The 24891-nt window shown below is 42.0% G+C and overlaps 1 protein-coding gene across 1 annotated transcript in view; it reads left to right on the plus strand.

The window, feature by feature from the left end:
* Positions 1–24891, plus strand: part of pam (peptidylglycine alpha-amidating monooxygenase) — a 178904-nt gene that overhangs the window by 145355 nt on the left and 8658 nt on the right. The window contains 9 exon segments of the mRNA XM_014145629.2: positions 963–1079; positions 1279–1351; positions 4169–4379; positions 5840–6043; positions 8609–8730; positions 11428–11524; positions 18679–18732; positions 19911–20195; positions 20607–20666. Of these exon segments, the coding sequence (XP_014001104.2) occupies positions 963–1079; positions 1279–1351; positions 4169–4379; positions 5840–6043; positions 8609–8730; positions 11428–11524; positions 18679–18732; positions 19911–20195; positions 20607–20666 (1223 nt within the window).

Here is a 24891-nt window from a genome sequence, read left to right on the forward strand (position 1 = left end):
AAAATATGTTTTAGAAGAAAAATATCCCTTTAACTGGCCAAGACTCTCCCTGTGAAATAACATATACATTTTATGATCCGCCGACCGTGAGCCACCATGCGCTAACAGGCAAAAGCTAATTCCGCTAACTGCCCTTGCCTCAGCACTCTTCTTAAGACTGTGGAGCCAGATGAGAGGGGAAAATGAATTAGCTAGGTCATTAGGTGAGAACGGATAGTCCCTCTCTATATCAGTCATCAGTATACACCCCAGCTACAGTTCCTTATTTACTGCTGTCCTACCTTAAACTCGTTAGGCTCTTGTAGCTGATGCGTAATTCATCAAAAGGTCAAAAGTTCAGGGATGTGAACAAACGGGTCCCTGGTGGTGTTCATTGACGAATGCAGTTTTGTTTCATAGACTAGATAGAGGCGTGATTTATTATATATTTTGTGCTTACTTCACTATAGGGACATTACTGAGTTTGTTAGGTATAAGGCATTGTTTTTCCATCGAGGAGTCCACAGGGAGTTCGAGGATAAAAGTGAGGGATCGGAAACCAAGAATAAAAGTTGGGGTCCTCTGTTATTTTTCTGTGAATTCCAGAAGGGACTGATTATAGCAGGGACTCAGGAAGAGTTCAAGGTAGTTGTTGAAGTATTTGGGATTGTTTGAGTGAATCATTTGTACGATTTTGTCACTTTTGTGTCCATGGCGCCTCCCCCTTTGATGGAAACCTGCTGATTAAGTAATAGCGTTCCCCTTCAAACAAACAAAACAAATATGACTTGCCGAGTCATCACATTTGGGTTGTTATGCATTGATTTGAGTGTTTGCATCCCAAATGGCACCCTATTCCCTATATAGTACACTACTTTTGACCAAGGGCTCTGGTCAAAGTAGTTCATGATACAGTAGGTAATAGGGACAATTTTATATGTTTTCTCTGTATTTTAACACAAGTCATTCTCCTTCCGTTGCAGCTCCTTCGACAACAGCGGCAAATACCAGCAGCAGTCCCTGGGTCCCATTCAACAGTCCACCATTCTCGTGGTGGATCCTGTCAAAGGCAGCGTACTCAAGGCCTCCGGCAGAAATATGTAAGAGCGTTACCACCGCTGTGCAAACGAGGGCAATTAGGCGTTTTGAGACATAAGAGGTCTTACGTAATGAACACACAGGCTTTGTCCAAAATGGCACCCTTATTCCCTATGTAGTGCACTAAGTAGACTCCTAGGACGTGATGTTGTTGTCTTCATTCAAAGCATTTAAGGAGTGTTTTCTTCGTGTGCTCGGCAGGTTTTACTTGCCTCACGGAATCACCACGGACAAGGACAATAACTACTGGGTCACAGACGTGGCGCTTCATCAGGTGAGAACCATAGTGTTCACATCCTCACTGGCCTTCATCAGGTGAGAAACATAGTGTTCACATCCTCACTGGCCTTCATCAGGTGAGAACCATAGTGTTCACATCCTCACTGGCCTTCATCAGGTGAGAACCATAGTGTTCACATCCTCACTGGCCTTCATCAGGTGAGAACCATAGTGTTCACAACCTCACTGGCCTTCATCAGGTCAGAACCATAGTGTTCACATCCTCACTGGCCTTCATCAGGTGAGAAACATAGTGTTCACATCCTCACTGGCCTTCATCAGGTGAGAACCATAGTGTTCACATCCTCACTGGCCTTCATCAGGTGAGAACCATAGTGTTCACATCCTCACTGGCCTTCATCAGGTGAGAACCATAGTGTTCACATCCTCACTGGCCTTCATCAGGTGAGAAACATAGTGTTCACATCCTCACTGGCCTTCATCAGGTGAGAACCATAGTGTTCACAACCTCACTGGCCTTCATCAGGTGAGAACCATAGTGTTCACATCCTCACTGGCCTTCATCAGGTGAGAAACATAGTGTTCACATCCTCACTGGCCTTCATCAGGTGAGAAACATAGTGTTCACAACGTCACTGGCCTTCATCAGGTGAGAACCATAGTGTTCACAACCTCACTGGCCTTCATCAGGTGAGAACCATAGTGTTCACATCCTCACTGGCCTTCATCAGGTGAGAACCATAGTGTTCAACCTCACTGGCCTTCATCAGGTGAGAAACATAGTGTTCACAACGTCACTGGCCTTCATCAGGTGAGAACCATAGTGTTCACAACCTCACTGGCCTTCATCAGGTGAGAACCATAGTGTTCACATCCTCACTGGCCTTCATCAGGTGAGAACCATAGTGTTCACATCCTCACTGGCCTTCATCAGGTGAGAAACATAGTGTTCACATCCTCACTGGCCTTCATCAGGTGAGAACCATAGTGTTCACATCCTCACTGGCCTTCATCAGGTGAGAACCATAGTGTTCACAACGTCACTGGCCTTCATCAGGTGAGAACCATAGTGTTCACATCCTCACTGGCCTTCATCAGGTGAGAACCATAGTGTTCACAACCTCACTGGCCTTCATCAGGTCAGAACCATAGTGTTCACATCCTCACTGGCCTTCATCAGGTGAGAAACATAGTGTTCACATCCTCACTGGCCTTCATCAGGTGAGAACCATAGTGTTCACATCCTCACTGGCCTTCATCAGGTGAGAACCATAGTGTTCACATCCTCACTGGCCTTCATCAGGTCAGAACCATAGTGTTCACATCCTCACTGGCCTTCATCAGGTGAGAACCATAGTGTTCACATCCTTACTGGCCTTCATCAGGTGAGAACCATAGTGTTCACAACCTCACTGGCCTTCATCAGGTGAGAACCATAGTGTTCACATCCTCACTGGCCTTCATCAGGTGAGAACCATAGTGTTCACATCCTCACTGGCCTTCATCAGGTGAGAACCATAGTGTTCACATCCTCACTGGCCTTCATCAGGTGAGAAACATAGTGTTCACAACGTCACTGGCCTTCATCAGGTGAGAACCATAGTGTTCACATCCTCACTGGCCTTCATCAGGTGAGAACCATAGTGTTCACATCCTCACTGGCCTTCATCAGGTGAGAACCATAGTGTTCACATCCTCACTGGCCTTCATCAGGTGAGAAACATAGTGTTCACATCCTCACTGGCCTTCATCAGGTGAGAACCATAGTGTTCACATCCTCACTGGCCTTCATCAGGTGAGAACCATAGTGTTCACAACGTCACTGGCCTTCATCAGGTGAGAACCATAGTGTTCACATCCTCACTGGCCTTCATCAGGTGAGAACCATAGTGTTCACATCCTCACTGGCCTTCATCAGGTCAGAACCATAGTGTTCACATCCTTACTGGCCTTAATCAGGTGAGAACCATAGTGTTCACAACGTCACTGGCCTTCATCAGGTGAGAACCATAGTGTTCACATCCTCACTGGCCTTCATCAGGTCAGAAACATAGTGTTCACAACCTCACTGGCCTTCATCAGGTGAGAACCATAGTGTTCACATCCTTACTGGCCTTCATCAGGTGAGAACCATAGTGTTCACATCCTCACTGGCCTTCATCAGGTCAGAACCATAGTGTTCACATCCTCACTGGCCTTCATCAGGTGAGAACCATAGTGTTCACATCCTCACTGGCCTTCATCAGGTCAGAACCATAGTGTTCACATCCTCACTGGCCTTCATCAGGTGAGAACCATAGTGTTCACATCCTTACTGGCCTTCATCAGGTGAGAACCATAGTGTTCACATCCTCACTGGCCTTCATCAGGTCAGAACCATAGTGTTCACATCCTCACTGGCCTCCATCAGGTGAGAACCATAGTGTTCACATCCTCACTGGCCTTCATCAGGTCAGAACCATAGTGTTCACATCCTCACTGGCCTCCATCAGGTGAGAACCATAGTGTTCACATCCTTACTGGCCATATGAAATGTCTGATTGAGTCGGCATATGCAATGTGTCTGAGTCGGCATATGCTACCATATGGTATGAAAGGGGCTCATTTGTCATGTACCAAGACTCACTAGAGAAAAACCAGTGAGTTGTACTGTTGTTCCATTTGGCTTTAGTGATCGTAAGGCCAGGAGTTTTTCCTGAGAACATGACCTAACTCCCGTACTTCCCTACCGAAATGGCACCCTGTTCCCTAGTGCACTACTTTTGACCAGTGCCCTATAGAAATAGGGTGCCATTTGGGACATAGCCTTTGACTTTCGTAGTGTACAACATACTCTGTCCCCCTCACCTAGGTGTTCAAACTCAGCAGCGATGGCCGGGACAAACCCCTGGTTGTGCTGGGAGAGGCCTTTGAACCAGGAAGTGACAAAGAGCACTTCTGCAAGCCCACCGACGTGGCAGTGGACCCCGTGACCGGGAACGTGTACGTGTCAGACGGATACTGCAATGCCAGGATACTTAAGTTCTCACCCGAGGGAAAATACCTGTCACACTGGGGAGCAGGTTTGTAGTACATGCTCCAGACGTGCCCATGTTTGCACACACCACACACACACACACACACACACACACACACACACACACACACTCACCACAAACACACACACACACACTCACCACAAACACACACACACACACTCACCACAAACACACACATTCAGACAAACATGAACACACACACACACACACACACACACACACACACACACACACACATTCAGACAAACATGAACACACACACAATGAAAGATTTATTGGCAGTTTGTTTGAAGCGAAGGCCATGTCAGGCTCAACTTGACAAAATGTGTTTGAATCTATAGTGATTTACCTGTAATAGCGTGCCAATATATTCTGCTGATGTGGCTGCTGTGCACTCCTCTTCATTACCCCTGGTGCAGTACATCACAGCGGTGCTTTTACGGTAAATCATTCAATAGGCCTTAGAGGACATGCAGTGGCTGAAGACCTCTACACACTTCTAACTAGTGGGAACACAGGTTATTTACAGTATCTGGATTACCTAGTGAAATATCAAATACACTTCTAACTAGTGGGAACACAGATTATTTACAGTATCTGGATTACCTGGTGAAATATCAAATACACTTCTAACTAGTGGGAACACAGATTATTTACAGTATCTGGATTACCTAGTGAAATATCAAATACACTTCTAACTAGTGGGAACACAGATTATTTACAGTATCTGGATTACCTAGTGAAATATCAAATACACTTCTAACTAGTGGGAACACAGATTATTTACAGTATCTGGATTACCTGGTGAAATATCAAATACACTTCTAACTAGTGGGAACACAGATTATTTACAGTATCTGGATTACCTGGTGAAATATCAAATACACTTCTATCCACACACACTCCCATTTTATTCTCCCAATTCTCCTTTCAAATATTCAATAACAATTGTGCCAATAGAAACTGGGTATAGTGAATATATTAAGACACAATAATAATTTGAGCTGAGTATTATCAAGGTAGTCCAACTCCATGTTTTAACTTTGACATGATGGTGGGGGGGTTCTGCTGGGTCACGGATTCCGTGGTTAGGAACATTGTTTTGCACATCTTGTTGGTCCCAAGAACATTCACCATGCTCTAAGGAGGTAACACCAGCGTAGAGAGAGAGGACTCATCTTTGTGTCTGTGACAGCATGAGCAGCTGGTTATAAAACAGGTTATATCTATCTGGAGTCCTCTATCTCCATGGTAACACCACGAAATGTCTGGGCCACAATGTTCTCAGACAAAGTGAATCTAAGTGATTCACTCCCTGGGCCGTGCTCAAAGACCGTTTGATTCACAGTTGTCTTTGAGTTGTTCTGGGTCATATTCACTAGGCATGAAACTCAAGAAAAAAGTCCCAAACTGGGATACACACCATTTTCAAACATTTTGTTACGCTGTGCCCGAATGAACATGACCCTGTTCTTCCCTCTCAGGCTCATCAGACAGAAGGAGAAGGGTCCAGTTCCGAATCCCACACAGCCTAGTGTTTCTGCCTGACAGGCGGGAGCTGTGTGTGGCTGACAGGGAGAATGGTCGCATCCAGTGCTTTGTCGCTGAATCCGGGGAATTCGTCAAGGAGATCAAGAAGCAGGAGTTTGGAGGGGAAGTGTTTGCCATCTCCTACGCACCTGTGCATGGTGAGTCTGGTGTGGTTTAAGAAAAAGAATATAACACCTATTATCTCTGCTTATGGTTTGAGAATAGAACACCTATTATCTCTATGGTTAGAGAATAGAACACCTAGTATCTCTATGGTTATGGTTAGAGAATAGAACACCTATTATCTCTATGGTAATGGTTAGAGAATAGAACACCTATTATCTCTGGTTATGGTTAGAGAATAGAACACCTATTATCTCTATGGTTATGGGTAGAGAATAGAACACCTGTTATCTCTATGGGTAGAGAATAGAACACCTATTATCTCTGGTTATGGGTAGAGAATAGAACACCTATTATCTCTATGGGTAGAGAATAGAACACCTATTATCTCTATGGGTAGAGAATAGAACACCTATTATCTCTATGGTTATGGTTAGAGAATAGAACACCTATTATCTCTATGGTTATGGTTAGAGAATAGAACACCTATTATCTCTGGTTATGGTTAGAGAATAGAACACCTATTATCTCTATGGTTATGGGTAGAGAATAGAACACCTATTATCTCTATGGGTAGAGAATAGAACACCTATTATCTCTGGTTATGGGTAGAGAATAGAACACCTATTATCTCTATGGGTAGAGAATAGAACACCTATTATCTCTATGGTTATGGTTAGAGAATATAACACCTATTATCTCTGGTTATGGTTAGAGAATAGAACACCTATTATCTCTATGGTTATGGTTAGAGAATAGAACACCTATTATCTCTATGGTTATGGTTAGAGAATAGAACGCCTATTATCTCTATGGTTATGGGTAGAGAATAGAACGCCTATTATCTCTATGGTTATGGGTAGAGAATAGAACACCTGTTATCTCTATGGTTAGAGAATAGAACACCTATTATCTCTATGGTTATGGTTAGAGAATAGAACACCTATTATGTCTATGGTTATGGGTAGAGAATAGAACACCTATTATCTCTATGGTTATGGGTAGAGAATAGAACACCTATTATCTCTATGGTTATGGGTAGAGAATAGAACACCTATTATCTCTATGGTTATGGGTAGAGAATAGAACACCTATTATCTCTATGGTTAGAGAATAGAACACCTAGTATCTCTATGGTTAGAGAATAGAACACCTAGTATCTCTATGGTTATGGGTAGAGAATAGAACACCTATTATCTCTATGGTTATGGTTAGAGAATAGAACACCTATTATCTCTATGGTTATGGGTAGAGAATAGAACACCTATTATCTCTATGGTTATGGGTAGAGAATAGAACACCTATTATCTCTATGGTTAGAGAATAGAACACCTATTATCTCTATGGTTAGAGAATAGAACACCTAGTATCTCTATGGTTATGGGTAGAGAATAGAACACCTATTATCTCTATGGTTATGGTTAGAGAATAGAACACTAAATCTGTTTCTCATATCTCTATGGCAGGGTTGGGCAACTTGCGCCCCACCTTTTGAAGGCCGTTGGATCAATTCCCACAAAAATAAACAGTAGAAAAATATATTTATTTGTTTATTTATTTTGGGGGTGGAACTCATTTGGGGTTTTAACTTCCCGTTGAGAGTTAGAATAGTAGGAAAACACAAGGTGCACTTTTAAAATGTGGTTGTGCATCAGCAGTTTTCCTCTTATGTCAGTCACTGACAGTCACTCAATTAGCCCTTGTCAGCTAACATTTTTAGATTGCTAAGTTAGTTTAGCAGGCAGCTATCTAAACTTGTTATCACGGTCAAATTACTGGCCGGGGGTCCCCCATTGATTTTGTTAGTCAGTCTCACTCAGATATCATATAAAAAAAACTGCAAACATTTCTCTTCACCCTATGGCAAAATTATTAAAATTGCATGAAATGAGTTATAAAATTGCTAAATCTTCTTTCTGTCCCATGGCAAAATGTGTAGAATTGCAGCTAACTTGCATTTAAACTGAAACGTTTTCTCTACACTCCGTGGCAAAATGTGTAGAATAAAAAAAGAAAATATATATATATTTTTTGACCCCCATCAAAGTTGCCCATTCCTGCGCTTTGGTTATGGGTAAAGAATAGAACACCAAATCTGTGTTATATCTCTATGGTTATGGCTATGTCATATTCGCAGGGATTTATTTTCTGGGAATAATTCAGGTGTAAAATTATTTAAACCATACATCACACTTTTATATCGGTTGCCAGTGTGTTTTATTCGAGGAAAATTAGACACCAGCATCTTAGAGAAATGATACATCCACATCCCCATAATAAACCCACTTCATTTCATCTGCACACTGTAAGGTCTTTCCTAGAGCCAGCTAATTGCACCATTTCACTTTGAAACAAATGTTTTTGTGATGCCGACTTTCATGTTGCGTCGCCCTGCCTAATGTGCATGCAAGTCTTCAAAGGGGAAAATCCATATTTATGTGCCTGTTCCCTTAACCCGTGTGTGTGTGTGTGTGTGTGTGTGTGTGTGTGTGTGTGTGTGTGTGTGTGTGTGTGTGTGTGTGTGTGTGTGTGTGTGTGTGTGTGTGTGTGTGTGTGTGTGTGTGTGTGTGTGCGCCTTATGCAAATGTATGTGTATCCAGGTGGTCTGATCTACGCGGTGAATGGGGAATCTGCGTACGGGCGCTCTGCCCCTCTCAAAGGCTTTGTGATTAATTATTCAACCAAGGAGATCCTGGATGACTTCAGCCCAGAAAACGCACAGGTTGGTTACGGATGGGAGGGAGGGCTCTGCTGCAAACACAACCATTTTTCTGCAAACCAGAGCAGCAATAAATAACAGTATTGAACATCCTTCTGATTCAATCAGCATGTACCATTAATAAGTAAATAAATAAAGAGTGGTCTCTCTGGTCTAATGATGTCCCCATTTTGGCCCTTTTGGCTTTTCATAACAAAGCTGCTAGACATTTAGTTGCTTGTAGAGTAGCTGCTAAATAGCTAGTGTATTTCAGTGTACATTTACATCTCAGTCATTTAGAAAACGCTCTTATCCAGAGTGACTAACAGTAGTGAGTGCATTCATTTTCAGACTTTTTCGTACTGGTCCCCCGTGGGTATCGAACGAGCACTCTATACAGGCTTGTTATAGCCACTAGTACAGTACATCTTCACTACCTTCAGGATAACGACCCTTGGCAAATGCAATAAAGCTAAAAGCTGCAATATGTCATTTTTGTGGGTGACCCGACCAAATCCACATAGAAATGTAAGTTATAGATCTGTCATTCTCATTGAAAGCAAGTCTAAGAAGCGGTAGATATGTTCTATGCGTGCTTTTTTCTATGCTTTCCGTTTTTATACGTCATTTGCGTCTTTTACTTTTGGTTTTGTACACCATATTCTTGGATCAACAAGGACAGTTATGGCCTTATGTTGATGGGGATAACCTGCTTGACTGAGGAGGCCCTCCGGACACAAACCACAGAGGGAGCTCTGTACCGAGCAATCACCTTAATTACTATTCCTGTTACCTCAATCACTATCAGGCACTTCACACACCAGTCGAAGATTGGAATTATCTGAAATCTTACCTGCCTATTGAGCCGTAGAGCAAGCAAAGAAAATAGTTATTGATCTTCATTGACGGTACGTGATGTGTCTAATACAGTAGGGCAGCAGGTAGCCTAGTGGTTAGAGCATTGGGCCAGTAACCGAAAAGTTGCTGGATTGAATCCCTGAGCTGACAAGGTAAAAATCTGTCGTTCTGCCCCCAAGCAAGGCAGTTAACCCACTGATCCCCGGGTGCCGAAGACGTGGATGTCGATTATGGCAGCCCCCTGCACCTCTGATTCAGAGGGGTTGGGTTAAATGCAGAAGACACATTTCAGTTGAAGGCATTCAGTTGTACAACTGACTAGGTATCAACAGCAGTTTTTTGTTGTTGCTGGAACTCAAATGAGATTCTGCCAACAAACATTAGAGTCACTGGCAGAATGTTTACACGTGATAGTTGGGATCAGACTTAAAGGCATTGTCCATCCAAATTGCAACATGACATATTGGTTTCCTGTAAGCAGTGTATGGATATGGTTAGACAGCAATCCGTGCTTTGGTTTTGTCCATTAACTGCTTACAGGGTAAGTAAACCAATGTAAATGTGTGAATCGGGTGAACTTTCCTTTTAAAAGCTATGGTCTGACAATGGCTCCACTGATTGTGAGATAGATCTACACCCTCGTCTCTGACTACTTGAGCCACTTAAAGTGATAGTGTCATCTTCTTCCAGGAGAGTTAATCATTCTTCCTATCCCTGTCTGGCCAGCCCTGATGCATGACTACCTGATTTAGTGCCTCTGAGCTAATCAGATGCCAGCAGGGAATTTCATTAAAACGGCAATAAAATAAAGATCTGCCTGCCGTATCGCTTGGGGTTGGTTTCTGTGTGCCAAGTTGAGTAGTTCAATAAAATAAAGATCTGCCTGCCGTATCGCTTGGGGTTGGTTTCTGTGTGCCAAGTTGAGTAGTTCAATAAAATAAAGATCTGCCTGCCGTATCGCTTGGGGTTGGTTTCTGTGTGCCAAGTTGAGTAGTTCAATAAAATAAAGATCTGCCTGCCGTATCGCTTGGGGTTGGTTTCTGTGTGCCAAGTTGAGTAGTTCAATAAAATAAAGATCTGCCTGCCGTATCGCTTGGGGTTGGTTTCTGTGTGCCAAGTTGAGTAGTTCAATAAAATAAAGATCTGCCTGCCGTATCGCTTGGGGTTGGTTTCTGTGTGCCAAGTTGAGTAGTTCAATAAAATAAAGATCTGCCTGCCGTATCGCTTGGGGTTGGTTTCTGTGTGCCAAGTTGAGTAGTTCAATAAAATAAAGATCTGCCTGCCGTATCGCTTGGGGTTGGTTTCTGTGTGCCAAGTTGAGTGGGGTTTGTCTTTGTCGTCTATCTTGGATTGTAAACTACGAGGACAGGTAGACCTATTGGTTTATTAATTGGAAACGTTGATTTATCTCGATTTAGATCTGACTGTTACTTTATCAGTGAATCTATGCATACGACTTGAAGGGCTCCCGAGTGGCGCAGCGGTCTAAGGCGCTACATCTCAGTGTTAGAGGCGTCACTACAGACCCTGGTTCGATACCAGGCTGTATCACAACCGGCTGTGATTGGGAGTCCCAGAGGGCGGCGCACAATTGGCCCAGCGTCGTCCAGGTTAGGGTTTAGCCGGAGTAGGCCGTCATTGTAAATAAGAATTTGTTCTTAACTGACTTGTCTTGTTAAATAAATAAATAAAAAACAATATGTTTACATTTTGATTACTTTAAGTTTCATCTCATAGACTGAAGACATAATGAGTATTAAGTCTTGCATAATCTGACTGTATTAATGTGAAGTAGGGAATAATTTGAAGATGGTTGTTTTTGAATGGCTATACTAAGTACAGTTTGTCTTCCCTCTGTTTCAGGAGTTCGGAATGCCCCATGACATTGTTGTAACCAAAGATGGGCGTGTGTTTGTAGGAGATGCAGCCACAGACTCTGTGCTAAAGTTCTCCTCTGACAGTAAGCCAACTTTAACCAAAGTATTTTCATTTGATACTTCTATTCCAGATTATCCAGGATGTCTCATTAACAAAGTTCAATTAGATTAACCTTTCGACTATGAAATTAAACCTCTTAGATGTTAAGTCCCCCATATGGTTCTGGACCGGTTCCGAATGACATTTTGGTGTCCAAAGCAAAAATGTGTGAATGCCGTAGGGTCCGTGCCTTATAATGCCAGAAAGCCCCATCTGTCTGTTCTCTGTTTCCACTCTCCCAGCGGAGCTGACTTGAAGTGTCAGGTTTCAGACCCCACATTTGCATAGGGAATGACGTGTCACATTTTCTGGCCAATCCAGCCAAGCCTGGGTGACGGCATTTGAACGGTGACAGTCTAACAAGTCCAGGCACTGTGGTTTCATCTCACTGTGATATTCTCAGCCAGGTTTTAGAGGTCTCAACATCAAGAAATGCTAAATAATTTCCTAGAATTTAAACAAACACTTGAATGGTGTCTCTTCGCCGCTCAATGGAACGTTTAGGATAAAATGATTTTATGTGCCAATATTGTAGTCACTAAGTATGATCGTATTTATTTAGCAGTTAAAAGAAATGTGAAATCTTATAGCAAGTTGTTTATAATTTCATTGTTACTATATTTAGAAAACATTTCAGTCATTTTAAGCCCTATTGCCCCACTTTTGTTGAATTGGGAAAATAAATACCAGATTTTTCATATTTTCATAATATTTGTACCAGAGGTCGACCGATTAATTGTTATGGCCAATTAATTAGGTCCGATTTCAAGTTTTCTTAACAATCGGTAATCTGCATTTTTGGATGCCGATTACATTGCATTCCACAAGGAGACTGCGTGGCAGGCTGACTACCTGTTATGCGAGTGCAGCAAGGAGCCAAGGTAAGTTGCTAGCTAGCATTAAACTTATCTTATAAAAAACAATCAATCTTCACATAATCACTAGTTAACTACACATAGTTGATGATATTACTAGGTTGTCTTGCGAAACTATGTAGAATATTAGCCTGTTGGAAACTACAACTCCCTACTACATCACACAGTTCAGGTTTGATATGATTGATCTCTACAGAAACTGAGCATCGAGTTCACAGGGAAAAAAAGAAGGAAATGGAATTTGAATAATTGAACCGACTTCAGTCAATTAATGTCGGTTAATTGCTCAGCACTAACAAGTGACATCAATGAGGAATCATGGCTTCCATCTGGTCAGTGTGTCATGGAAAGAGCAGGTGTTCTTAATATTTTGTATACCCAGTGTAGTGTTACCACATCAATTGATAAACCATACAATTTCTATTGACAAAATTTGAAATATTTTTTATATTATTCCTTTGTATCAATACAGTTCAGAAATAGTTGTAATTTGTTTGATTGCGTTTTGTGTTTGGTGTAATTTCATGGTGTAATTGATGTGGACATAAATTTGCTATGTACAGTGTAATTGATGTGTTTATAGATATGTATAGTGTAATTGATGTGGATATTGATATTGATATTATGTACAGTGTAATTGATGTGTATATGGATATGTATACTGTAATTGATGTGGATATAGATATGTATAGTGAATTGATGTGGATATAGATATGCTATGTATAGTGAATTGATGTGTATATAGATATGTGTAGTGTAATTGATGTGGATATTGATATGCTATGTATACTGTGGATATAAACTCAGCAAAAAAAGAAACGGCCCTTTTTCAGGACCCTGTCTTTCAAAGATCATTCGTAAAAATCCAAACAACTTCACAGATCTTCATTGTAAATGGTTTAAACACTGTTTCCCATGCTTGTTCAATGAACCATAAACAATTAATGAACATGCACCTGTGGAACGGTCGTTAAGACACTAACAGCTTACAGACGGTAGGCAATTAAGGTCACAGTTATGAAAACTTAGGACACTAAAGAGGTCTTTCTACTGACTCTGAAACACCAAAAGAAAGACGCCCAGGGTCCCTGCTCATCTGTGTGAACGTGCCTTAGGCATGCTGCAAGGAGGCATGAGGACTGCAGATGTGGCCAGGGCAATAAATTGCAATGTCCGTACTGTGAGATGCCTAAGACAGCGCTACAGGGAGACAGGACGGACAGCTGATTGTCCTCACAGTGGCAGACCACGTGTTACAACACCTGCATAGGATCGGTACACCCGAACATCACACCTGCGGGACAGGTAGAGGATGGCAACAACAACTGCCCGAGTTACACCAGGAATGCACAATCCCTCCATCAGTGCTGCGACTGTCTGCAATAGGCTGAGAGAGGCTGGACTGAGGGCTTGTAGGCCTGGTGTAAGGCAGGTCCTCACCAGACATCACCGGCAACAACGTCGCTTATGGGCACAAACCCACCGTCGCTGGACAAGACAGGACTGGCAAAAAGTGCTCTTCACTGACGAGTCGTGGTTTTGTCTCACCAGGGGTGATGGTCGAATTTGCGTTTATCGTCGAAGGAATGAGCGTTACACCGAAGCCTGTACTCTGGAGTGGGATCGATTTGGAGGTGGAGGGTCCGTCATGGTCTTGGGCGGTATGTCACAGCATCATCGGACTGAGCTTGTTGTCATTGCAGGCAATCTCAACATGTTACAGGGAAGACATCCTCCTCCCTCATGTGTTACCCTTCCTGCAGGCTCATCCTGACATGACCCTCCAGCATTTGACAATGCCACCAGCCATGCTCCTCGTTCTGTGCGTGATTTCCTGTAAGACAGGAATGTCTGTTTTCTGCCATGGCCAGCGAAGAGCCCGGATCTCAATCCCATTGAGCACGTCTGGGACCTGTTGGATTGGAGGGTGATGTCTATTCCCCCCAGAAATGTCCAGGAACTTGCAGGTGCCTTGGTGGAAGAGCGGCGTAACATCTCACAGCAAGAACTGGCAAATCTGGTGCAGTCCATGAGGAGGAGATGCACTGCAGTACTTAATGCAGCTGGTGGCCACACCAGATACTGACTGTTACTTTTGATTTTGACCCCCCTTTGTTCAGGGACACATTATTCAATTTCTGTTAGTCACATGTCTGTGGAACTTGTTCAGTTTATGTCTCAGTTGTTGAATCTTGTTATGTTCATACAAATATTTACACATGTTAAGTTTGCTGAAAATAAACACAGTTAACAGTGTTTTTTTGCTGAGTTTAGATATACTATGTATAGTGTAATTGATGTGTATATACAGTTGAAGTCGGAAGTTTACATACACTTAGGTTGGAGTCATTAAAACTAATTTTTCAACCATTCCACAAATTTCTTGTTAACAAACTATAGTTTTGGCAAGTCGTTTAGGACATCTACTTTGTGTATGACACAAGTAATTTTTCCAACAATTGTTTACAGACAGATTATTTCACTTATAGTTCACTGTATCACAATTCCAGTGGGTCAGAAGTTTATATACACTAAGTTGACTGTCTTTAAACAGCTTGGAAAATTCCAGAAAATTATGTCATGGCTTTAGAAGCTTCTGATAGGCTAATTGACATCATTTGAGTCAATTGGAGGTGTACCTGTGGATGTATTAAAAGGCCTACCTTCAAACTCAGTGCCTCTTTGCTTGACGTCTTGGGAAAATCATAAGAAATCAGCCAAGACCTCAGAAAAGAATTGTAGACCTCCATAAGTCTGGTTCATCCTTGGGAGCAATTTCCAAACGCCTGAAGGTACCACGTTCATCTTTACAAACAATAGTACGCAAGTATAAACACCATGGCACCACGCAGCCGTCATACCGCTCAGGAAGGAGACACGTTCTGTCTCCTAGAGATGAACGTACTTTGTTGCAAAAAGTGCAAATCAATCCCAGAACAACAGCATAGGACCTTGTGAAGATGCTGGAGGAAACAGGTACAAAAGTATCTAAATCCACAGTAAAACGAGTCCTATATCGACATAACCTGAAAGGCCGCTCAGCAAGGAAGAGGCCACTGCTCCAAAACCGCCATAAAAAAGCCGGACTACGGTTTGCAACTGCACATGGGGACAAAGATCGTACTTTTTGGAGAAATGTCCTCTGGTCTGATGAAACAAAAATAGAACTGTTTGGTCATAATGACCATCGTTATGTTTGGAGGAAAAGGGGGGAGGCTTGCAAGCCGAAGAACACCATCCCAACCGTGAAGCATAGGGGTGGCAGCATCATGTTGTGGGGGTGCTTTGCTGCAGGAGGGACTGGTGCACTTCACAAAATAGATGGCATCATGAGGTAGGAAAATTACGTGGATATATTGAAGCGACATCTCAAGACATCAGTCAGGAAGTTAAAGCTTGGTCGCAAATGGGTCTTCCAAATGGACAATGACCCCAAGCATACTTCCAAAGTTGTGGCATAATGGCTTAAGGACCACAAAGTCAAGGTATTGGAGTGGCCATCACAAAGCCCTGACCTCAATCCCATAGAAAATTTGTGGGCAGAACTGAAAAAGTGTGTGCGAGCAAGGAGGCCTACAAACCTGACTCATTTACATCAGCTCTGTCAGGAGGAATGGGCCAAAATTCACCAAACGTATTGTGGGAAGCTTGTGGAAGGCTACCCGAAATGTTTGACCCAAGTAAAAAAATGTAAAGGCAATGCTACCAAATACTAATTGAGTGTATGTAAACTTCTGACCCACTGGGAATGTGATGAAAGAAATAAAACCTGAAATAAATCATTCTCTCAACTATTATTCTGACATTTCACATTCTTGAAATAAAGTGGTGATCCTAACTGAACTAAGACAGGGAATTTTTACTAGGATTAAATGTCAGGAATTGTGAAAAACTGAGTTTAAATGTATTTGGCTAAGGTGTATGTAATCTTCTGACTTTAACTGTAGATATGTATAGTGTAATTGATTTGGATAAAGATATGTATAGTGTAATTGATATATGTATAGTGTAATTGATGTGGATATAGATATGTATAGTGTAATTGATATATTTATAGTGTAATTGATTTGGATAAAGATATGTATAGTGTAATTGATATATGTATAGTGTAATTGATGTGGATATAGATATGTATAGTGTAATTGATATATGTATAGTGTAATTGATGTGGATATAGATATGTATAGTGTAATTGATATATGTATAGTGTAATTGATATATGTATAGTGTAATTGATGTGGATATAGATATGTATAGTGCAATTGATATATGTATAGTGTAATTGATGTGGATATAGATATGTATAGTGTAATTGATATATGTATAGTGTAATTGATATATGTATAGTGTAATTGATATATGTATAGTGTAATTGATGTGGATATAGATATGTATAGTGCAATTGATATATGTATAGTGTAATTGATGTGTATATAGATATGAATAGTGTAATTGATGTCTATATAGATGTGTAATTGATGTCCATATAGATGTGTATAGTGTAATTGATATATGTATAGTGTAATTGATGTCCATATAGATGTGTATAGTGTAATTGATATATGTATAGTGTAATTGATATATGTATAGTGTAATTGATGTCTATATAGATGTGTAATTGATGTCCATATAGATGTGTATAGTGTTGTTGATGTGTGTATAGATATGTATAGTGTAATTGATGTGGATATAGATATGTATAGTGTAATTGATATGTATATAGATATGAATAGTGTAATTGATGTGTATATAGATATGTGTAGTGTAATTGATGTGTATATAGATATGAATAGTGTAATTGATGTCTATATAGATGTGTAATTGATGTCTATATAGATGTGTATAGTGTAATTGATGTCCATATAGATGTGTATAGTGTTGTTGATGTGTATATAGATATGAATAGTGTAATTGATATGTATATAGATATGAATAGTGTAATTGATGTCTATATAGATGTGTAATTGATGTGTATATAGATGTGTATAGTGTAATTGATGTGTATATCGATATGTATGGTGTAATTGATGTGTATATAGATATGAATAGTGTAATTGATGTCTATATAGATGTGTAATTGATGTGTATATAGATGTGTATAGTGTAATTGATGTGTATATCGATATGTATGGTGTAATTGATGTGTATATAGATATGAATAGTGTAATTAATGTCTATATAGATGTGTAATTGATGTCCATATAGATGTGTATAGTGTTGTTGATGTGTATATAGATATGAATAGTGTAATTGATGTCTATATAGATGTGTAATTGATGTCTATATAGATGTGTAATTGATGTCTATATAGATGTGTATAGTGTAATTGATGTGTATATCGATATGTATGGTGTAATTGATGTGTATATAGATACTGTATGTATAATGGCATTGTTATTTGACGTGTACTGTATGCAGGCCTCATCTGCAAAAGAGACTGTGGTCTCCCTGCTTAAATAAAGGTAAAATGAACATCATGTCAAAATGGATCCCTCTTTCACACATTGCTCCAGAGAACTTTTTTTTATAAAAAATGTATGAATTCTGTAATGTTGGCTGTAACCTCACAGAGCCATGTTTTTGTATGTTCTTGAAAGGACATTCTACAGCATGTGGCGAATCAGTGGCGAACTGCAAAATTATTGACTTACGCTCTAGGCCACTGCACCGCCGCCTTATGTAATGTTTCTGATGTAAAGGGACTATGAATTTCCTGATGTCCTTCAAAAAATGCCTTTGGCACGCCAATTCAAACCGAGCGAATGCACAGTTAATCCCCTTGAATGGTTTAATCCCCGTTCAAGTGTAGGTGACTCACTGATTCAGTTATCTGTTAACAACACAGAATGCATAGAACAATTAGAGTTTTGTACATTTAAATGCAAATGATAAGAACCCAAGTGAAAGCAATTGCAATCAAATTGAAAGCATTGCACTTCACACATTGCTAATGAGAAGCAGTTGATTTTGCATCAGCAAAAAATTGGGTTTGTTGAAAAGGTCAGCACATTGGACTGTATAGAGGCAGAGTGTTCATAATCGTATGTAATCGACATCATTGGTGCAATGTGAGCCTTTATGAGATGGACATTCAATCATTGTTATGAAACCGCTAAATACACCATAGAGAACATGAGTGAGCACAACTGTAAAATCCGTTTGGATTTATTCATTATTTAATAGCAACTGAGTCATGATTCCAGTGAATGAATCACTCAGTCACATCAGTCCTTGACACCACTGTCTCTCTCACCCTCTCTAGAAGCTGAACATCGCTCTGTTAAGAAAGGTGGAATTGAAGTACAAGAAATCGAAGGTAGGCTACTCTTTCTCTTCAATCTTATTGCGAGCTGAAAGTTTTACTTGTTTGTTTGAGGTCCACATTCGCTTTACTTAAACTGTAGGGATTTTTGATTGACTTTAAATGTTTTACAGTGTAAATGAGTGGATATTTGGTTCACAATAGTGATTTGCGTGGCTTGAAGTCAAATTGTCTTTACTGTACATTTTATGAACAGCCGCTCTAGTCTGATTACCTATTACAGATTGATTGCAGAGCTAAAGGCTGATATTCTCCTGAGACTTCTGCTCTTTTCTACTGAAAGATTGCAATGCCTAATTTTGTTTGAGGAAATGAAGCAGCGTGTAGACCTATTGTATGTTTGAAACTTGATATACAGGCTATAAACCTCTCTGAAAGAAGCTTGAGCATTTCGGGAATGTATTTCTCATCATTTTGAGGTTCTGTGGTTAAAATGAGCGCAGTAAGTGCTTGGCGTTAGGAGTATGTGTCAAAAATCTATTATATTGAAGTTGTCGAACGGAAAGATATACAAAATCTGCATTTCTCCCACTCAGAAGGCAGTAATTTAAAATGTGTTTGACTTATTAATAACATGCACCCATTGATTCTTGAAGAATAACATGACTGCCTCATGAGATTAGTTCAACCGTCGTTCCTCATCAGAACCCCAAATATACACTTTTCTTTACTTCATTGTTTTTTAAACAATGTAAATGTAAACAAACACTGTATAGTCTCTAAAGTTGTTTAAAACTATCATTTTTCATGGATGTTAAGTCATTACATCCATAGCTCTGTCTATACATTTCAGAATGGTTGAATTTCTGTGGCTGGGTGACCGCTTTGTTATTGTTTGATAAGCAAATTGCCCCTTTAAAGCCACACTCTGTACAATTTCCAGTAATTACAATGAATGAAATACATCTCTTGATTTACAAATATAACTTATCCTAATGTCATTCCATGAGCACTACAGGTATGTAATACAAACCAGGAGCAATATGCATGTGAACATGTTTTGTGTTTACGCTTTTGTTAGCGATTTACTGTTTGCTTTTACAGAAGGATTGTGGTTTTATTAAAATAGTCTATAGAAAGTCATCTTTGTAATTTTCTGTAACTACCTTTTTGTTCACCTGTGAATGGACACACTCACTCACCACTTCCATTCAAACCCCCTTCTCTCTTAGAAACAGAGACGATAATCCAAACCCGCCTGAAGCCCCAGCACAGGGTAGAGGTAGCGGTGGCCAAGGTGCAGATTCCTGTAGCGACTCAACAGAAGACTGCAGAGCCTGTCCAGGAACAGCCCCAAAAACCGCAACAACAAGAGGACGATAAGGAGAAGACTCTAGCCAAACAGAGTGCTCAGGGCGTTTCTCCGGCGGTTATCACCACCCTGCTGCTCATACCCTTAGTGCTGGTCATCTCCATAGGGGTCTTGATCCGCTACAGGAAGAACAGGATGTATGGAGGTAGGAGGGGATTTGAAGCAATATGGCTGCAGCTTTGCAAATGGAATGTATAGTAAGGGCTTGGAATCTCTAAGCCTGGCAATTTGACTGGTAAACTCGTTATGCCGTCATTGATTTGAATGGGGAGGCCCATTCTATGGATTCTATATCTATGGCTGCAGTGTTGCCAGTGGGATGAAACATAATTTCTAAATGTTTTTTTTTATGATGAACATTTTTATTGATTTTTTTCGCACACAACATTGAACAGTAACAAACAGAACAGACACAACAAAAACTGAGAATTTCAAATCCTGTGAAATGCTCTAATTGGATACAAAAACAGGCGAAAACTGTGTGTACAATTTATGAATGCCTCAACCCACCATCTTGTATTGATGATGTTCAGTGTATCTTTCACTGTTGTTTCAGATGGGTGCGAGGTAAAACTGGAACAGACCTCGTCCGGAGGAATCTTGGGAAAACTCAGAGGTATGTGTCTGTGAGATACTCTTATTGGTGTATCCTGTGGTGAAATTAAAAACTCAAGGTCTCCCGCCATGCGGTAGTGGTCTCCCACCATGCGGTAGTGGCCTCCCACCATGCAGTAGTGGCCTCCCACCATGCGGTAGCCACCATGCGGTAGTGGTCTCCCACCATGCGGTAGTGGCCTCCCACCATGCGGTAGTGGTCTCCCACCATGCGATAGTAGTCTCCCACCATGCGGTAGTGGCCTCCCACCATGCGGTAGTGGTCTCCCACCATGCGGTAGTGGTCTCCCACCATGCGGTAGTGGTCTCCCACCATGCGGTAGTGGCCTCCCACCATGCAGTAGTGGCCTCCCACCATGCGGTAGCCACCATGCGGTAGTAGTCTCCCACCATGCGGTAGTGGCCTCCCACCATGCGGTAGTGGTCTCCCACCATGCAGTAGTGGCCTCCCACCATGCGGTAGCCACCATGCGGTAGTGGCCTCCCACCATGCGGTAGTGGTCTCCCACCATGCGGTAGTGGCCTCCCACCATGCAGTAGTGGCCTCCCACCATGCGGTAGCCACCATGCGGTAGTAGTCTCCCACCATGCGGTAGCCACCATGCGGTAGTGGTCTCCCACCATGCGGTAGTGGTCTCCCACCATGCGGTAGTGGTCTCCCACCATGCGGTAGTGGTCTCCCACCATGCGGTAGTGGTCTCCCACCATGCGGTAGTGGCCTCCCACCATGCAGTAGTGGCCTCCCACCATGCGGTAGCCACCATGCGATAGTAGTCTCCCACCATGCGGTAGTGGTCTCCCACCATGCGGTAGTGGTCTCCCACCATGCGGTAGTGGTCTCCCACCATGCGGTAGTGGTCTTCCACCATGCGGTAGCCACCATGCAGTAGTGGTCTCCCACCATGCAGTAGTGGTCTTCCACCATGCAGTAGTGGTCTTCCACCATGCAGTAGAGGTCTCCCACCATGCAGTAGTGGTCTCCCACCATGCAGTAGTGGTCTCCCACCATGCGGTAGTGGTCTCCCACCATGCAGTAGTGGTCTCCCACCATGCGGTAGTGGTCTCCCACCATGCGGTAGTGGTCTCCCACCATGCGGTAGCCACCATGCGGTAGTGGTCTCCCACCATGCGGTAGCCACCATGCGGTAGTGGTCTCCCATCATGCGGTAGCCACCATGCAGTAGAGGTCTCCCACCATGCAGTAGAGGTCTCCCACCATGCGGTAGAGGTCTCCCACCATGCGGTAGAGGTCTCCCACCATGCGGTAGAGGTCTCCCACCATGCGGTAGTGGTCTCCCACCATGCGGTAGTCGTCTCCCACGATTGGGTAGCCACCATGCGGTAGAGGTCTCCCACCATGCGGTAGTGGTCTCCCACCATGCAGTAGAGGTCTCCCACCATGCGGTAGTGGTCTCCCACCATGCGGTAGTCGTCTCCCACCATTGGGTAGCCACCATGCGGTAGTGGTCTCCCACCATGCGGTAGAGGTCTCCCACCATGCAGTAGAGGTCTCCCACCATGCGGTAGTGGTCTCCCACCATGCGGTAGTGGTCTCCCACCATGCGGTAGCCACCATGCGGTAGTGGTCTCCCACCATGCGGTAGTGGTCTCCCACCATGCGGTAGCCACCATGCGGTAGTGGTCTCCCACCATGCGGTAGTGGTCTCCCACCATGCGGTAGTAGTCTCCCACCATGCGGTAGCCACCATGCGGCAGTGGTCTCCCACCATGCGGTAGTAGCTAATGACTTGACATGTCATTCCTCGTAGGATGTTCCACTTGTGCTTTTGTTTGGTTTGACTTCGACTACGGTTATGGAGTTATGAATTGGTTTGACTACGGTTATGGAGTTATGAATTGGTTTGACTTCGACTACGGTTATGGAGTTATGAATTGGGATGCTACCTATGTGAGGGGATCTCTATTAGGCTATCAGTTGGTAGTGTGATTTAATAGGTGCAAGCTGTATGAAATGAAAGGAATAAAGGAGAATATCTGTCCAGTGCTAGGCTTGGGCGGTATACCGTATATACTGTATACTGCGGTATTTAGACATACCGACAGTATGATTTTCATTACCGGAATTTAAAAAATATATACACTACCGGTCAAAAGTTTTAGAACATTCAAAGGTTTTTCTTTATTTTTTACTGTTTTCTACTTTGAAGAATAGTAGTGAAGACATCAAAACTATGAAATAACACACATGGAATCATGTAGTAACCAAAAAAGTGTTAAACAAATCAAAATATATTTTATATTTGACATTCTTCAAATAGCCACCCTTTGCCTTGATGACAGCTTTGCACACTTGGCATTCTCTCAACCAGCTTCATAAGGTAGTCAACTGGAATGCATTTCAATTAACAGGTGTGCCTTATTAAATGTTCATTTGTGGAATTTCTTTCCTTAATGCGTTTGAGCCAATCAGTTGTGTTGTGACAAGGTGGGGGGGGGGTATATACAGAAGATGGCCCAATTTGGTAAAAGACCACGTCCGTATTATGGCAAGAACAACTCAAATAAGCAAAGAGAAATGACAGTCCATCATTACTTTAAGACATGAAGGTCAGTCAATACGGAACATTTCAAGAACTTTTAAAGTTTCCCTTCTTACATCAGCTGATGTCACAAAGTGCTGTACAGAAACCCAGCCTAAAACCCCAAACTGCAAGCAATGCAGGTGTAGAAGGTGTAGAAACTGGCTCTCATGAGGACCGCCACAGGAAAGGAAGACCCTGAGTTACCTCTGCTGCAGAGGATAAGTTCATTAGAGTTACCAGCCTCAGAAATTGCAGCCCAAATAAATGCTTCACAGAGTTCAAGTAACAGACACATCTCAACATAAACTGTTCAGAGGAGACTGTGTGAATCAAGCCTTCATGGTCGGATTCCTGCAAAGAAACCACTACTGAAGGACACCAATAAGAAGAAGAGACTTGCTTGGGCCAAGAAACACGAGCAATGGACGTTAGACCGGTGAAAATCTATCCTTTGGTCTGGAGTCGTGTCTTTGTGAGACGCGGTGTGGGTGAACGGATGATCTCTGCATGTGTATTTCCCACCGTAAAGCATGGAGGATGAGGTGGGGGTGTGTTGCTGGTGACACTGTCTGTGATTTATTTTGAATTCCAGGCACACTTAACGAGCATGGCTACCACAACATTCTGCAGCGATACGCCATCCCATCTGGTTTGGGCTTAGTGGGACTACCATTTGTTTTTCAACATGACATTGACCCAACACACCTCCAGACTGTGTAAGGGCTATTTGACCAAGAAGGAGAGTGATGGAGTGCTGCATCAGATGACCTGGCCTCCACAATCCCCTGACCTCAACCAAATTGAGATGGTTTGAGATGAGTCCGACCGCAGAGTGAAGGAAAAGCAGCCAACAAGCGCTCAGCATATGTGGGAACTCCTTCAAGACTGTTGGGAAAGCATTCCAGGTGAAGCTGGTTGAGAGAATGCCAAGAGTGTGAAAAGCTTCCATCAAGGCAAAGGCTGGCTATTTGAAAAATCTAAAATATATTTTGATTTAACACTTTTTTGGTTACTACATGATTCCATATGTGTTATTTCATAGTTTTGATGTCTTCACTATTATTCTACAATGTAGAAAATAGGAAAAATAAGGAAAAACCTTTGAATGAGTAGGTGTGTTAAAACATTTCACTGGTATTGTATATGTCAAAAGGCTGTATGTATTTTTAGATATAGGCCTATTGTAAATGTGTATTGTTGTAACGGCACCATCTTTATTGCTAAAATAAATACAAATACACACACTTTAAGCTACATATTCATTGGACAGAGGTAATGAACTGCCCATTGATCAGCACAGCGATTTAGAAAATAGGACCATGTTTTCAAAACAAGTGTTTCAGAGCTTATGTCAATATTACACAAGCTAACAGTTCCAGAAGTCAGGAATGCACACAGGCTCTATAAAGCTCTATAACACACCACCACCTACCTGGTGTTATGTCGGGCACCTACTTGCCAAAAAAAAGATTTCATGAAATATATTTATTTATATAAAAGCAAAGCTTGTTTTCATATAATAACATGAAAGCTTTAAAGGCTAGTTCAATGGGATTAGTGTGGTGTGTGAAGAATATAATACGTTAACTTGTATGTGGTATAAATCACATTGTGGGAGAACAACCTCTAAGAGTATGAATGAGGCTGTGTGAGAAGGTTTGAATCCTAAGCAACCTGCCTACA

The sequence above is a fragment of the Salmo salar genome, chromosome ssa01, assembly GCF_905237065.1.
Source record: "Salmo salar chromosome ssa01, Ssal_v3.1, whole genome shotgun sequence".
NCBI lineage: Eukaryota > Metazoa > Chordata > Actinopteri > Salmoniformes > Salmonidae > Salmo > Salmo salar.